Here is a 15890-nt window from a genome sequence, read left to right on the forward strand (position 1 = left end):
CACCAGAACAATTTTCAAACTCATCTAAGATATCATTAGAACTAATGTTCTGACTAAGTTTCATGAAGATTGGAGAACAAATGTGACTTCTAGAGTGTTAACATGGTTTTACTTAAGCCATATAAGGAAAACTGACAGGCATGTTTTTCAACCAACTGGTACCATTTTCGAAATCGTCCAAGATATTATTGGTACATGTGTTTTTACCATATTTCATGCAGTTTTGACAATAAAATGTGGCCTGTAGAGTGTAAACAAGGTAAATGTTGACAACGCACGACAGACAAAAGGGGATCACAAAAGCTCACCGTGGGCATAATGTGCTCAGGTGAGCTAAAAAAATAAAACCAGATATATATAATGTAAATAAAGGTCAAGAGAGAATGACCATCTTTAATAATACACCTAAGGAACATGCACAAGTTAAAAATAAATTATGTATCTCCCTTGGTAACAGTATGGTAAAGTAACGTATGGTATGATGATGGGTTAATATCCGATAATCGCGCTCTTTATCTTTAAAATATCAACAATTAAGTTTTGGAAGGAAATCAGAGCCAATGTGCTGGATTTTTTTAAACAATTTTGTTGGAAGTTTATTGAGAAAATTGAGAACTTAAATTTTTCTTATGTCCTGATACTTTCTTACTTGTCCTGACTTACATTTTGGTAGTCTAGGACAACAAGATTACCATTCATGTCGAGTCATGCGTATACCCCCTCTGCTTTTTTTTCAGAGGATTCAATCAATTCAAAATTGGCTGTAAATTCATGTCCAAAACAAACTAGGACATACTTACCGTAACACGTCAACAAGTTCTTCACAACTCTGAAACAGAGAATGGATATATATAAATAATAGATAAAATTTTCTATGATCACTCGTGAATTAAAATCGATATTCCATCGAATCTAACAAATTTTCTTTTTATTGTATGCTTTTTTTTCACAGTTTATATACATTGTTAGAGAGTTTAACTAAAGAATTTCGCTGGTATTATGACGTCATTTCATTAAAAAAAAAAGAGACGTAATTTCAAAGTAAACATTGAAAATTATCGATAATTTTCACTGATAATTTTCATTGTTTGAAACAGTGAAATTATCAGTTTTCATTCACTGATATTTCTTTATAAACAACCGGGAAGCATCAAATAAATTAAATTGTAGCCTCGCTCTGGGAAAATGGGGCTAAATGCATGTGGGTCAAGTATTGAACCAGATTAGCCCAGGCTATATCAGGAAACACACTTAAAGGGATCTTTTCACGGTTTGGTAAATTGACAAAATTGAGAAAAGTTGATTCAGATTCGCAAATTTTCGTTTAAGTTATGATATTTGTGAGGAAACAGTATTACTGAACATTAACCATGGTCTAATATAGCCAATTTATTCATCTTTTGACGATTTAACAACCTAACAAGGAACAAAATTGTCACAAAACCAGGTTTTCATTGTGAAAAAAAAATCTGATAAAGGGAGAAAACTCAAACTGAACTTTTGAAATGAACAAACAAAATTAACCCCCTTTGTAAGTTTGTTTTTAAAAAAAATATATTTTTAGTCGTGCCGACCTTGACATTGGAGATATTGACGTGATTCTTTTGTGCGACACACCGTCCCATGATGGTGAACAAATGTGCCAAATGATTTTAAAATCTCACAATGAATGACATAGTTATGGCCAGGACACGCTCATATATGGCCATTTTTGACCTTTGAACTCAAAGTGTGACCTTGACCTTGGAGATATTGACGTAATTATTTCGCGCGACACACCGTCCAATGATGGTGAACAAATGTGCCAAATGATTTTAAAATCTGACAATAAACGACATAGTTATGGCCCGGACAAGCTTGTTCCGCCTGCCCGCCAGCCAGCCAGCCAGCCATCCAGCCAGCCCGCCCGCATTCGCCAATCTAATAACCAGTTTTTTCCTCCGGAAAACCTGGTTAAAAATTATAAAGCATTGCAACGCGAAACGATTGAATAATTTGGAGAGTTCTGTTGTTGTCGAAAAATTTTGTGAAACTACGAAGATTTCACATATAATGCATAAAATACTTTAACCAAGTATGCTTTGCAGAATAGCCCAGCGGACTTACGCGTTTTTACTCCAGGATACTCCAGAACTCCTTGGGTCACTGGTTCGAGTCCAGCTGCGGCTACTTGTTTTTTCCTATTTTTAATTTTATTCTTGATTTTTTACTGGAGCTTTTAAGATCCAATGTTTACATTCATCAATAGCATTTAATGACTTATTTCAAAACATGCCAAAAACTGTGAAAAGGCCCCTTTAACGCTTTTATAAAAAAATTCCTTTATAGGAAGTCCCTTCAAAAATTGAAAATCCAATTTGAGCAGAAAGTGTAGTCCCTGATAAGCAGGTCATAAAGCATACGTATCAAGCAGGTCATAAAGCATACGTATCAAGCAGGTCATAAAGCATACGTATCAAGCAGGTCGTAAAGCATACGTATCAAGCAGGTCGTAAAGCATACGTATCAAGCAGGTCATAAAGCATACGTATCAAGCAGGTCATAAAGCATACGTATCAAGCAGGTCATAAAGCATACGTATCAAGCAGGTCATAAAGCATACGTATCAAGCAGGTCATAAAGCATACGTATCAAGCAGGTCATAAAGCATACGTATCAAGCAGGTTGTAAAGCATACGTATCAAGCAGGTTGTAAAGCATACGTATCAAGCAGGTCATAAAGCATACGTATCAAGCAGGTCGTAAAGCATACGTATCAAGCAGGTCATAAAGCATACGTATCAAGCAGGTTGTAAAGCATACATATCAAATAGGTCATAAAGCATACGTATCAAGCAGGTCATAAAGCATACGTATCAAGCAGGTCATAAAGCATACATATCAAGCAGGTCATCAAGCACACGTATCAAGCAGGTCATAAAGCATACGTATCAAGCAGGTCATCAAGCATACGTATCAAGCCCATTTTTCCCAGAACAACACTCAAATAATACAATCAACCAGTGTTTTTTTTTCACCATTTTGGAAATGGGACCAGGTCCATTTAAATTGGGAAAAAATCCAGTTGTTTTGGCAAAATTTGGGAAATTAGTAATGCTGTCATTACTGCATTAATGCAACAAATACTTTAAAATTAATAACAAAAGTGATTTGAATACAATTACAAAGGTTTAACGTATAGAGCTTAATTGGAGATGAACTAAATTTTGAGATTTAATTATTCATGCATTTTTTTATTTGTTTAACCTTCAATAGGGAATTGTTAGGTCCAATATGTGAAAAATATAAAACAATTTCCATAAGAATTGGTCCCCCTACCGGCCCCAAATTTGAACAACAAGAGGGCCTGAAAGGCCCAAAGTCGCTCACCTGAGATAACAAGATATTATTCGGACAAATCTTCTGACCAAGTTTTATGAAGACCGCACTTTGGAAGCCATGTTTTTCAAGCAAACATAATTATTTTCGAACTCATCCAAGATATCATTGAGACCAATCTTCTGACCAAATTTCATGAAGATTGGACAATAAATGTTGCCTCTAGAGTGTTAACAAAGTTTTAATATAGCCATATAAGGAAAAATGCCCCGCCCCCTGGCGGCCATGTTTTTCAACCAAAGGGCATCATTTTTTAACTCTCCCAAGATATTATTGGGATGAATCTTCTGACCAAGTTTCATGAAGATTGGACAATAAATGTGACCTCTAGAGTGTAAACAAGATTTTACTATGGCCATACATACCTTATTAGGAAAAATGCCCCACCCCTTGACAGCCATGTTTTTCAAGCAAAGATTACCATTTTCAAACTCATCCAAGATATCATTGGGACAAATCTTCTGACCACGTTTCATGAAGATCGGAAAATAAATGTGGCCTCTAGAGTGTTAACAAGGTTTTACTAAAGCCATATAAGGAAAAATGCCCTGCCCTTTGGCAGCCATGTTTTTCAACCAACCAGCATCATTTTAAAACTCGTCCAAGATATTATTGGGATGAATCTTCTGACCAAGTTTCATGAAGATCGGACAATAAATTTGGCCTCTAGAGTGTTAACAAGATTTTACTATAGCCATATATAGCCATATAAGGAAAAATGCCCCGCCCCTTGGCAGCCATGTTTTTCAAGCAAACTTAACCATTTTCGAACTCAACCGTCATATCCACAAAACACATGTTCTGACCAAATTTCATGAAGATTGGAACAAAAATATGACTTCTAGAGTGTTCACATGCTTCCCCTATATACATATTGAGAAAACTGCCCCGCCCCTGGCGGCCATGTTTTTTCACCGATCTGGACCATTTTGGAACTCGTCCGAGATATCAATGAAAGCAATGTTTGAACTTTCCACCAAGTTTCATGATGATTAGGCAAAAATTGTGACTTCTAGAGTGTTCACAAGGTTTCTCTATAGCCATATAAGGAATACTGCCCCGCCCCCTGGCGGCCATGTATTTCAACGGATCGGAACTATTTGACCTTGAAAGATGACCTTGACCTTTCACTACTCAAAATGTGCAGCTCCATGAGATACACATGCATGCCAAATATCAAGTTGCTATCTTCAATATTGCAAACGTTATGGCCAATGTTTAAGTTTTCTGACAGACTGACGGACGGACGCTATATGCCACCTTACCAGGGGCATAAAAAAAACACTGAAGAATATATTATTACAATACATTTCATGGTTATAAACTGTTGAGTAACGAGCAAAGCAATCTGCCCATTCAATAAGCAGTGCCTGCATCATCATCAGATATTCCACTTGTGCTTGGCACACTTTCAGGCCTGCATGAAACAATCTTAAAGCGAGCATCCAATAAATCATTGTTTGCCTGCATGAGACAGAAATTTCTTGGTAATTTAGCCTCCAATGACACCCATCTGATACTGTTATGATTCAAATAGAAAATTGTTTAGAGACACTTTTTTTACAAATGTCACTTGTCTTCTTTAAGTGCAATAAAGATGAAGTATCAATGAACCAGAAATAGACAGTTGTTTTCCCTTTTGGAAATGTTTGCATACAAATCTTTATATGCGGCTGATCCTATATTTCTGTTCACATCATAAAATCCAAGTTATCAATGCATTTCTCTGCTGAGTAACTTGTTCAAAAAGCGCTAAAGAAGTGTTCAGGGTTCACTTTAAATGAGAATTATTATGGTTGAGATTTCAAACATTTTTTAAAATAAACTTGATGACAACAAACTCTGAGAATTAGTTCTCCAAGGATTTCAAATTGAGATAGTACATGCTTAATAGAAGTAAACTGAATTTAAATGTTTTGGACAATTTGTTTCATTATTGGTTTCTTCTTTCAGATTGGAAAAACTATTGGGTCAAATAAAGTATTAACTTATCACACTGGGGGATAAGGGCAAATTGTTGGTCCATCAACTTGACAAAAAGAAGCTGATAAGACTACTACAATTCTCAACAGCATTTTTTTTGCCCCATTGGAAAAATATCCTGCACCACGCAACTTGGGGAAAAATTAGCACAAACAAGAGCTCTTGTTTGTGAAACACAATGCCCCCAACTGCGCCGCTTTGAAGCCATATATTTGACCTTTGACCTTGAAGGATGACCTTGATCTTGACCTTTCACCACTCAAAATGTGCAGCTCCATGAGATGCACATGAATGCCAAATATCAAGTTGCTATCTTCAATATTGCAAAAGTTATGACCAAGGTTAAAGTTTTGGGACAGAATGACAGGCCAAAAACAATATACCCCCGATCATTTGATCCGGGGCATAAAAATCTGATAGTGTGTGATAAAATCTTCAGGTTGGGCATTATGGGTCTTTTAAATTGCTTAGCATACCATTGCTTTATCCCATTTAAATATTCCTTTACACGCCGTCTTGCTTGAAATGATCCGTTACAGTGCTCATTTGAATTTGTTCACTTGCAGATATTGCGCTTTTGGAATGAAATTCACACAACTGTCCTTCCTTTTGTGAATTTTGAGACGGCAATTGGGTATTATGAATGCAACTTTCCTCACTGGGGAAAGTGCTTGTTACAGGTACTTTAAAAAGACGAAAAAAAAACAAAACATGCAGCTAAGTTTACAGTGGGCGTGTCCTGATGGCTGATCTTCACGTCTCTGACGCCGCTCTGACCGTCGAAGATCACGATGACCTTGAACATCTCTGAGGTCAGCGCGACCTGGTTGTCAGACACAGTGGATGGGGTGAAGATCATTCCGAGCTGGCGCGAGATCAGGTCCAGACGCTCTATTAGCGTCTGCTGGTTGGTGACTGGAAAGAAAAAAAAGAGGATTGTAAAGGTCAAATAACAAGTGATTTTTTTGCCAAAAACTACAGCCCTTATCAGGCTGTTTCAAAATGGCAAAAAGTAACTAATTTCCATGAATCATACCAAAATCCCCCCAAATCCAAACTTTTAAAATTAACAAATTGTTTTATTGAGCTTATTATACACTTTACAGCGATATTATTCCATAGCACTTTATAATAGAAATTTAAAAATGAAGTTTAACATGCACATATAAACTATTGGAATACTGTTCTATATAATCATATTAATAATGTTCCATCTTTCCCAATTTAATCGTTTATCACACTATTTTTCCCCAATACAAAAGGCACAGGCTGTAAAATATTATGAACAAAAATCACTGAATGACTCCTGATGTCTGCTGGTTGGTGAATAGTAAGAAAGAACAAGAGATGTGTTTGTCAGAAACACAATGCCCCCTATTGCGCTGCTTTGAAATAAAATTTCAATATATCATTTGGCAGGTTTAGAAATTATCTCCCTTTAAAGCTTATTACTTCCCTTTGATTATATTTTTCACTTTTGACCGTGAAGGATGACCTTGACCTTTCACCACTCAAAATGTGCAGCTCCATGGGATACACATGCATGCCAAATATGAAGTTGCTATGTGAAGGGACATAGATGTAATGATCATTTTCGAAACCTAAACGCAGAAACCTAAAGGTCCGATCACCAGTGTTTTTTTTCACCATTTTGGGAATGGGGCTGGGTCCCTTTGGATTGGGAAAATTCGCGGGGTTTTGACTAAAATTGGGAAATTATTGCTGTTGTTGTTTTGCTAACAAATGCTTCAAAATTGAGGATACAAGTGTGTCCAGTATTATATTTACTAAGGTTGATCTTATATGGATAGGAGATGAAAAAATATTGATCTAAAAAAAAATAAATACTTTTTTATGGTTCCATTGGGAATTTTTAGCTCCCATTTGGGAACAAGAGGCCCATGAGGGCCTGAATCGCTCTACTGCTATAAACAGAGTCACTGTGACCTCGACCTTTGACCTAGTGACCTGAAAATCAATAGGGGTCAACAAGAAAAAGTAACCATTTTACTATTTCAAGTCACTGTGACCTTGACCTTGTGACCTGAAAATCAATAGAGGTCATCAGCCAGTCATGATCAATGTACGTATGAAGTTTCATGATCCTAGGCCTCAGCATTCTTGAGTTAACATCTGGAAACCATTTTACTATTTCGAGTCACTGTGACCTTGACCTTTGATCCAGTGACCTGAAAATCAATAGGGTTCGAGTCCTCATTAATATAAAGACACTGAACAAGTTTGAAAAGAATCAGATGAAAACTGTGGACTTAATCGGATAAACAAGAAAAAGTAACCATTTTACTATTTCGAGTCACTGTGACCTTGACCTAGTGACCTGAAAATGAAAAGGGGTCATCAGCCAGTCATGATCAATATACCTATGAAGTTTCATGATCCTAGGCCTAAGCATTCTTGAGTAATCATCTGGAAACCATTTTACTATTTCGAGTCACTGTGACCTTGACCTTTGACCCAGTGACCTGAAAATCTGTATGGTTCGAGTCCTCATTAATATAAAGACACTGAGCAATTTTGAAAAGAATCGGATGAAAACTGTGGACTTTATCTTATAAACAAGAAAAGTCTAACGCACACACAGACAGACAGAAACCATGCTATCCCATAAGCTTTTCTGCCTTTGGCAGTAGAGCAAAAAATATTTTTTTTAAATCCATAGGGAATGGGTCTGGTTACCAGACCTGATTTTGAATGGAAAAAAACACTGATCACTATGAGGGCATAAAAACAAGGGCTGCAAAAGACTGCTGATCAAATTAATTAGCCATAATGGCATAGTAAAACTAAAGTCAAAGGTTCAATCCCCACTCAAGATTACTCAGGGTATACTCTAAATATCAAACCGATCCGAAACACCGACTCTGATTTGTCTCCAGGGCTTTTCCTAGCCATTTGGGAAAAAGGAGTCTTGTCAAATTGGGAATTTTTAAATTGAATAAATGGCAGATTTGGGACTTTTTTTATCTGCAAAATAAACCAAATCGGGATTTTTTTTAACAACAAATATTTACACATCAGGCCATTTCCCGGCCTTTAAAAAAAAATGCAAATTGCACTAGAACTCCACTGATTTGGTAAAATCTAATTTAATTTACCTATTTATAAGAATTTAATTTAGGAGAGCAAAATCATACAGATGATAGTTACATACTTTTTTGGGAAATTTGGATTTTTTTACAAAGTCGGTTTGGGATTGGATCCGTTTGCTTTGAGATTGGGTTCATATAACAGCCTTTTAAAATATGCTTTCAATTAAGTGGAGCTTCAATTCAAGTTTAAGTCTGTGATCAGTAAAGTTACAAGCTGTGCGAAGCTAGACCACTGTCTGAATCACTTACGTTGAGACAAAAATTGTTTCAATTCGTAGCAACTAACATAACTAGAGCATTAACAAGGCAAACAGAGCGTTAACAAGGCAGATGTTGACGCCACACGATGGACTAAAGGCCATCACAAAGCTCACCATGAGCACATTGTGCTCAAGAGTTGTCACTTGTAACTGGCTTCCAATCAAATTCATTATTACGATTAAAAAGGTTGACATTTTTGTTCGGGAATTGAAAAGTGTGATCAGTAAAGTGATGTGGGGGTCTTTACCGCAGCCCAAATCGCTTACATTGTTATAAAAATTGTGGAATTAGTAACTCCTGAACATTTATTAGTTTGCAATAAACAGGTTCCATCTGTTTAACTATAAAATCATAAATAAATATTTTTTGAAGGGTAATTGGGGAAACAATCTCTAGACGAATTTGGTCCCATTACCCCCATCCCCCCACACTTCCCCCCGTTCCTCAATAAGCCTCAAATAATTGTCGCAACATGAAAATTTAGACACCGGACAGTTTATAAAATTCTAACATTGGGAGATGGGGTAGGGGGCGGAGCAGATGGATTATTTTAAGTAAAGCTGCAGAAGTTGGCTCCCTTTTTGTGCAAAAAGAGGCTTTAACCAATTGTCCCCCAACCAAAATAATTGGGCTAAAATAGGCCTTATCCCTTTCCTACTCAGAGGATAAGTGAAAATGGCAATGTGAAAACAGCATAAAACCAGAACAGCCAGCGAGTAACTCGCAGTCTGTTCAGGTTTTATGCTGTTTGCTGCTCATCAGTTTCTTAGAGTTACATGTAGAAATGAACCATTAAAACTTGAATCTAGTAAGAAAGGTCTTTTATTTAATTTAACTTTTTAAGGGACTAGAAAAGTATCAAAATACGTTTCTAAGCAGTGATTTTTTTTGCTAAAAATTACAGCCGATTTTCGGCTGCTTCCCAATGGCAAAAATCAACGTTTTTTCCCAAAAAGCTGACCAAAATTTCCCAAAAAAAGCCCAATTTCCAAAACAAACAAAAACATTTTTTTTTTTTTTTTTTTAAGAAAGATGTTTCTTTTGCCTTATTATTTCTTAACTCTATTTATAACATCCTGCAAATATATAACTTTTAATTAAGTCCTTTTTTTCGATAAATAATTCCCAAATTTGCAACTTTTATCAATTAAAACAATCCCAATTTGACCAGACTCCTTTTCCCAAAATGGCTAGAAAAAACCCTGAACATGCACTTTTAAACAATTTTAATGTTGTTACTTATAATCATTTTTATACACTGTAACTCCAATATAACGCGCTCCGTTATAACGCTGAATCCAATATAACGCGGAGGGTGCTTGGATCCCATTTTTTCTCCAACCTTCCATTAGATTTCTGATTCAAATCCGTATTATGCAACTTCATGTATTTTCAGACAATTTAAAGATGGCGGCAATCACATGTTGATTGCTTTATTCAACCCTCCATTGAACCGATTATAATCGCCTCGAGGTTAAACAACACCGACAGCTAATTGGTGTTAATCTGTTGAGCAATGTCAATAAAGGTGTGAAAAACTCGCGTGTCAGTGTTTATTACATGTATTCCTCATCAGAGCGGTTCAGTGCGATAATTTCCATAAGTTAAAAGCAAGCGGGATAGTTATACAATTAAAGTAATTCAAAACGATTGAAACATTCTTACTTTGATTTGGTTGCAGTTTGACTATGTTAAATGAGCGGCTGTGAAATATACTGCCTACAGTATAAAACAACTTTTTCTGTCATTACATTATCATTCTAGTATTATGTCATTTAATCTTTCAGTTCGTGTATAAGAAATTAAATAATGCAGACGATTTAGTTACATGCGAACGCAGTGAACTGGTAATTGTTAACAGAGTTTCACTTTCATTTTCGCCCGGTATCAGAAAGTCCCCGGGAAACACGTTTTTTGCATGCGTATGACGCAATAAAATAATTTTTTGAACATGAGTCGTATTGCATTCAATCTAAATTTAAAGTCGCTCGTCCAATGAAAGCTCTGCCCCATAATGCACTGTACTCTTAACACTTCTGAAAATGGCATATATGCGTACGGTTGTGTTAACGAATTTCTTAAACATATATCGTCATTAATGTTCAAGATTATTATTTTTTAAGTGATGTTGCAATTTTATTGGATTATCGGATAAATGTGCACATAAGAAAAGCGGTATGTATACTGTTATCGATACGATTCGGTTTTTATGCATGTATTTGCGTCAACACAGCATGGCAATATACATGACCTATTTTAGGCTATTCTATACCTGTTTTTTTTTTATAGCGCCCTGCAGTAAATGAGCTCAAAACCTATAACGCGGATCCGTTATAACGCTGTTTCGCGGCTTGGACCCCATTGACCGCGCCACATTGGAGTGACAGTGTAATGCTTTATTTTCCCAATTTCATGGTTTATCGCGCTATTTTTCCCAATTTCATGGTTTATCGCGCTAATTTTCCCAATTCAAATGGCACAGGCGGTAACAAATAAAAGCAAAAAAATCACTGCTAAGTGGTAATGGGCTAAAGAATTTCCGCACATTCAAGATACTTCACTCTATCCTTGCTGCTAGACGGTACATGTACTCACTTTTCATGGCTCTGTGAAGCTTGTCTAAACATGTCTGCAGGCACGACTTGTCGATCGAGTTCGACTGCCTATGCTTGTCCTGAAAAAGATATTGGTAATTTTATTGGAATTCTAATCCATTAGAAAATTATGAAAACCGGAAATATGAACTACTTAGCCTCTGACTTTGCCATTTTTCCTCATAATCATTGACAGTTTGTCATTTACACCTAATAAAATATACCTTTTCAAAAAATATAAGCACACCAAAGGGCACACTAACAATCTTTTTACAATTTTGGACAAAACAACACAACTTCCCCCATCCATTTAGTTCCTTTTTTGTCAGTTGCTTACATCTGTAAAACAAGAAGTGGTCTTTTCCACACGTATACTGTATATGGGTCCATCAAACAAACCCATATCCCAAAGAGAAATTAAAGCAAAAATGGCAATCTAAAAAGAACAAGAGCTGTCACCATAGGATGACTTATGCGCCCTATAAACGCTTGATAGAAGTTATGAGCTTTTTTCGAAACCTAAACGCAGATTTCGAAACCTAAACACGGACCCTAAGTTTAAGGTCAAGGTCACAGGGGTCAAAATTTGTGTGCATATGGAAATGCCTTGTCCATATACACATGCTTACCAAATATGAAGGTTATATCTCAAGGGACATAGAAGTCAGGCCTTTTTCTGTCTATTTTGGGAAAAAGTACCAAGCAAAATTGAGTCGCGAAATCTTCCAAATTGGGAAGATAATAATAAGAATTATCATCGACAAAAGCATTATTTGGACAGGGGGTTTTCCAGTCATTTTGGATAAAAATCATATAAATTATGGTTATATATTTTGTAGGTTGTTTAAAAAATAAAATTGAGATATAGAGTCTAATAATCATAAGTTATAAGACACTTCTTTCTAAAAAAAATAAAAAAAAAAATGTTTTTTTTCTTTTTTTTTATTGGGATTTTTTTTGAGAATTGGGAAAAAATATGCATATATGGCATTGGGAATGGATCCAACTATTGGACCCGTGAGATAGACAGAAAAAGGCCTGGAAGTCATGAGCATTTTTCGAAACCTAAACGCAAAGTGTGACGGAAAGACGGACAGACAGACGGACGGTGCGATCACTATATGCCCTCCTACCGGGGGCATAAAAACTGCAATAAATCAAACATTTTTTTTAATATACATGTATAAATTGTATTTAAATTACATCTAACTAAGTTTGTAACTATACAATTTACCATTTGATTCTTAAATAGTATAATAATAAATTGAATTAGAATGATGTGTTATGTTAAATATTAGTATTTCCCGAATCAGTAGACATTTTTTGTGCGCAAAAATTCCCGATTTTGAAACTGCTTTTTTCTCAAAATTTCCAGGAAAAGTACATGTAAATAAGTTATTATAGCTTCATTGCATCAAAAGTCTAAGGCTTATTGAAACGCTCTAAGAGTCCCTTTCCTGGGTAGAACCAGTACTTGGTGTCTTTGGGGAAGATCTCAAGAACCCTGCCACAGTGGAGATCTAGTGACCTCCAGGCCGCTAGGAAGATCATATCAACAACACCACAGCAACCTTTTGTGAAGTTCTCTAGACATCCTATTAGAAATCCAACTTTTTAATGCCATTTTAAAGGTACATGAAACTGTCAAATTGGTCGCCTTTTTCAAATTGCACAATGTTTTATATCAGGGCCCTTAATCCATTTTAGGGGAAGCGGGTCGCTACCCATAGCATGGGGAATTTTCGCGGGGTTTCCCTTTTTGGGGGATTTTTAACTTACTCTCTTTTTATTACATGTTTGCACTATATTCATTGCTTATTTCATAATTTAGTATGTTTGAAAAGATTAAATTAAAATGGAATTGAGATATAGTAATCATGAGACATCTATCCATAAAAAAAAAAGGGGGAAAAAGGTATACTTTTCAGAGGGGGGAATGCGGCCGAATTTCGGCCGTGGATTTGACGGATTGAGGGCCCTGTATATCAATGCATAAAGCAAATGTCACCAACTTTTAAAACATAAATTTTAGGGTATAAATTGCGCCTAATTAATAGTTAACCCTTTTCCACTCAGAGGCTAATGTACAAACATACATTCATCTGAATGAGTTTCAGCGTCTTCACAGTGTCAGTCCAGGACCTGTGCTGTCCCACACGGCCCCGCAGCCGCTCCATGAGGCTGTCCCTCCCGCCTCCGCCATCAACAATTTTGTCTGTAACAGAGCAGGCATAATATTGAATCCATAGGCACATCAACACTTGGCTGTAACAGAGCAGGCGTAATATTGAACACCATAGGCATATCAACAATCTTGTCTGTAACAGAGCAGGCATAATATTGAACACCATAGGCACATCAACAATCTTGTCTGTCACAGAGCAGGCGTAATATTGAACATCATAGGCACATCAACAATCTTGTCTGTCACAGAGCAGGCATAATATTGAACACCATAGTAACATCAACAATCTTGTCTGTAACAGAACAGGCGTATTATTGAACACCATAGGCATATCAACAATCTTGTCTGTAACAGAGCAGGCGTAATATTGAACACCATATGCACATAAACAATCTTGTCTGTAACAGATCAGGCATAATATTGAACACCATAGTAACATCAACAATCTTGTCTGTAACAGAGCAGGCATAATATTGAACACCATAGTAACATCAACAATCTTGTCTGTCACAGAGCAGGCATAATATTGAACACCATAGTAACATCAACAATCTTGTCTGTAACAGAACAGGCGTATTATTGAACACCATAGGCATATCAACAATCTTGTCTGTAACAGAGCAGGCGTAATATTGAACACCATATGCACATAAACAATCTTGTCTGTAACAGATCAGGCATAATATTGAACACCATAGTAACATCAACAATCTTGTCTGTAACAGAGCAGGCATAATATTGAACACCATAGTAACATCAACAATCTTGTCTGTAACAGAGCAGGCGTAATATTGAATCTTGTCTGTAACAGAGCAGGCATAATATTGAATTCCATAAATTCCATGAGCACATCAACAATTTTGTCTGAAACATCACAGGCATAACAGTGTTTTTTTGGTCAATTATGTGGCCATTCTTCAGCCCCATTCCCTGCGTCAAAAGTATAATATTTTTCCATAATGATCAACTTAAATTCTCAACAACAAAAAATCCCTATGCAGCTTTCTGGGTTGAATCTTAGTATAAACGATAATTAAACATTTACTCTCATTTTCAAATACATATGTATTGGTTAGCAAAAAATATGGTACAATTATTTCAAAATTTTAATAAAACAATGTGTTTTTTTCCCAATCTCAAAGAGCCCCAAAATGGTAAACACCATAATATTGAACACCATTGACACAGATGTGACAAGCACTTGCCCAACTTGGATAATTTTATTGGAACTCGGGTCCATCAGTAAATTCTGAAAACTGGAAATATCAACTACTAAGCCACTGACTTCGGCATTTTTATCATAAACATTGGCAGTTTGTCAATAACAACTAATAAATGTACCTTTTCAATGAATTTTATATGCACACCAAATGGCATACTAAACAAAATCTTCATTTCACAATTTTAGCCAAAACAACAATTTCCCCAATCCATTTAGCTTGGGGTCTTCTAACACTAACAAATCATCCAATATGTGAAATGATAACGACTGTGAATCAAGAGTCAATCTTTTCATAGAATCATCAAACTGTCCCCAATCTGATTAGAGGCAACATGCAAGGAATTGTTTTGGCTTTCCCCTATGACGCAAATGAGAAATTGTCATCCGGCTTTTCTGATTATGTCACCATGTTAAAGCCCCACTTCACTACCATGATAGGACATGTACAGCATATTCTAGCTAAAACAAGAACTGAACAAGTTATTACCTTGCAAGTTGTTTCATCTTTTACCACATTTTAAATTGAATGCCTATCGCAAAAGTAATTAATCACTAAAACTGTGAACTTTTGGATACCAATTGTTAACAATTATTTGTCATAACATTGTTCAATATTCTTAAAAGCTATTCAAAAATCAAAAGGAACATTATCAAGAAACAGAGATATGGCTATGCATACCCAAAGTAAGCAATTGGGTACTTTAGTGTGCATTTATAGTATCTGGGTATAATGCATGTAATTTGCATTTATAGTACATTGTAGCTGTGTAGTAAACTACAAGTAACTTAAAAAAATAGGAAACAAGAGATGTGTTTGTCAGAAACACAAAGCCCCCTTCTGCGCCGCTTTGAAGCCATACATGTATATTTGACTATTGACCTTGAAGGATGACCTTGACCTTTCACCACTCAAAATGTGCAGCTCCATGAGATACACATGCATGCCAAATATCAAGTTGCTATCTGAAGCGACATAGAAGTTATGAGCATTTTTCGAAACCTAAACACAAAACCTTAACACAAAGAGTGACGGAAAGACAGACGGACAGACCCAGGGGTTTTTCTGCCTATTTTGGGAAAAGGAGTCTGACCAAATTGGGAATTGTTTATCGACAAAATTGGCCATTTTGGGAAATTTTGCTTGGATGAAACGGCTC

General features: G+C 36.1%; 1 protein-coding gene across 1 annotated transcript in view; it reads right to left on the reverse strand.

Annotated features, from left to right (window-relative positions):
- Positions 1 to 15890, reverse strand: part of LOC127856539 (serine-rich adhesin for platelets-like) — a 187284-nt gene that overhangs the window by 22177 nt on the left and 149217 nt on the right. Inside the window, exons 3-5 of the mRNA XM_052392799.1 lie at positions 11328 to 11406; positions 6089 to 6276; positions 801 to 829 (exon numbers count right to left, since the gene is read on the reverse strand). Coding sequence (XP_052248759.1) covers positions 801 to 829; positions 6089 to 6276; positions 11328 to 11406 — 296 coding nt within the window. The remainder of the gene's footprint in view (positions 1 to 800; positions 830 to 6088; positions 6277 to 11327; positions 11407 to 15890) is intronic.

Source organism: Dreissena polymorpha, chromosome 13 (genome assembly GCF_020536995.1).
Source record: "Dreissena polymorpha isolate Duluth1 chromosome 13, UMN_Dpol_1.0, whole genome shotgun sequence".
Taxonomy (NCBI): domain Eukaryota; kingdom Metazoa; phylum Mollusca; class Bivalvia; order Myida; family Dreissenidae; genus Dreissena; species Dreissena polymorpha.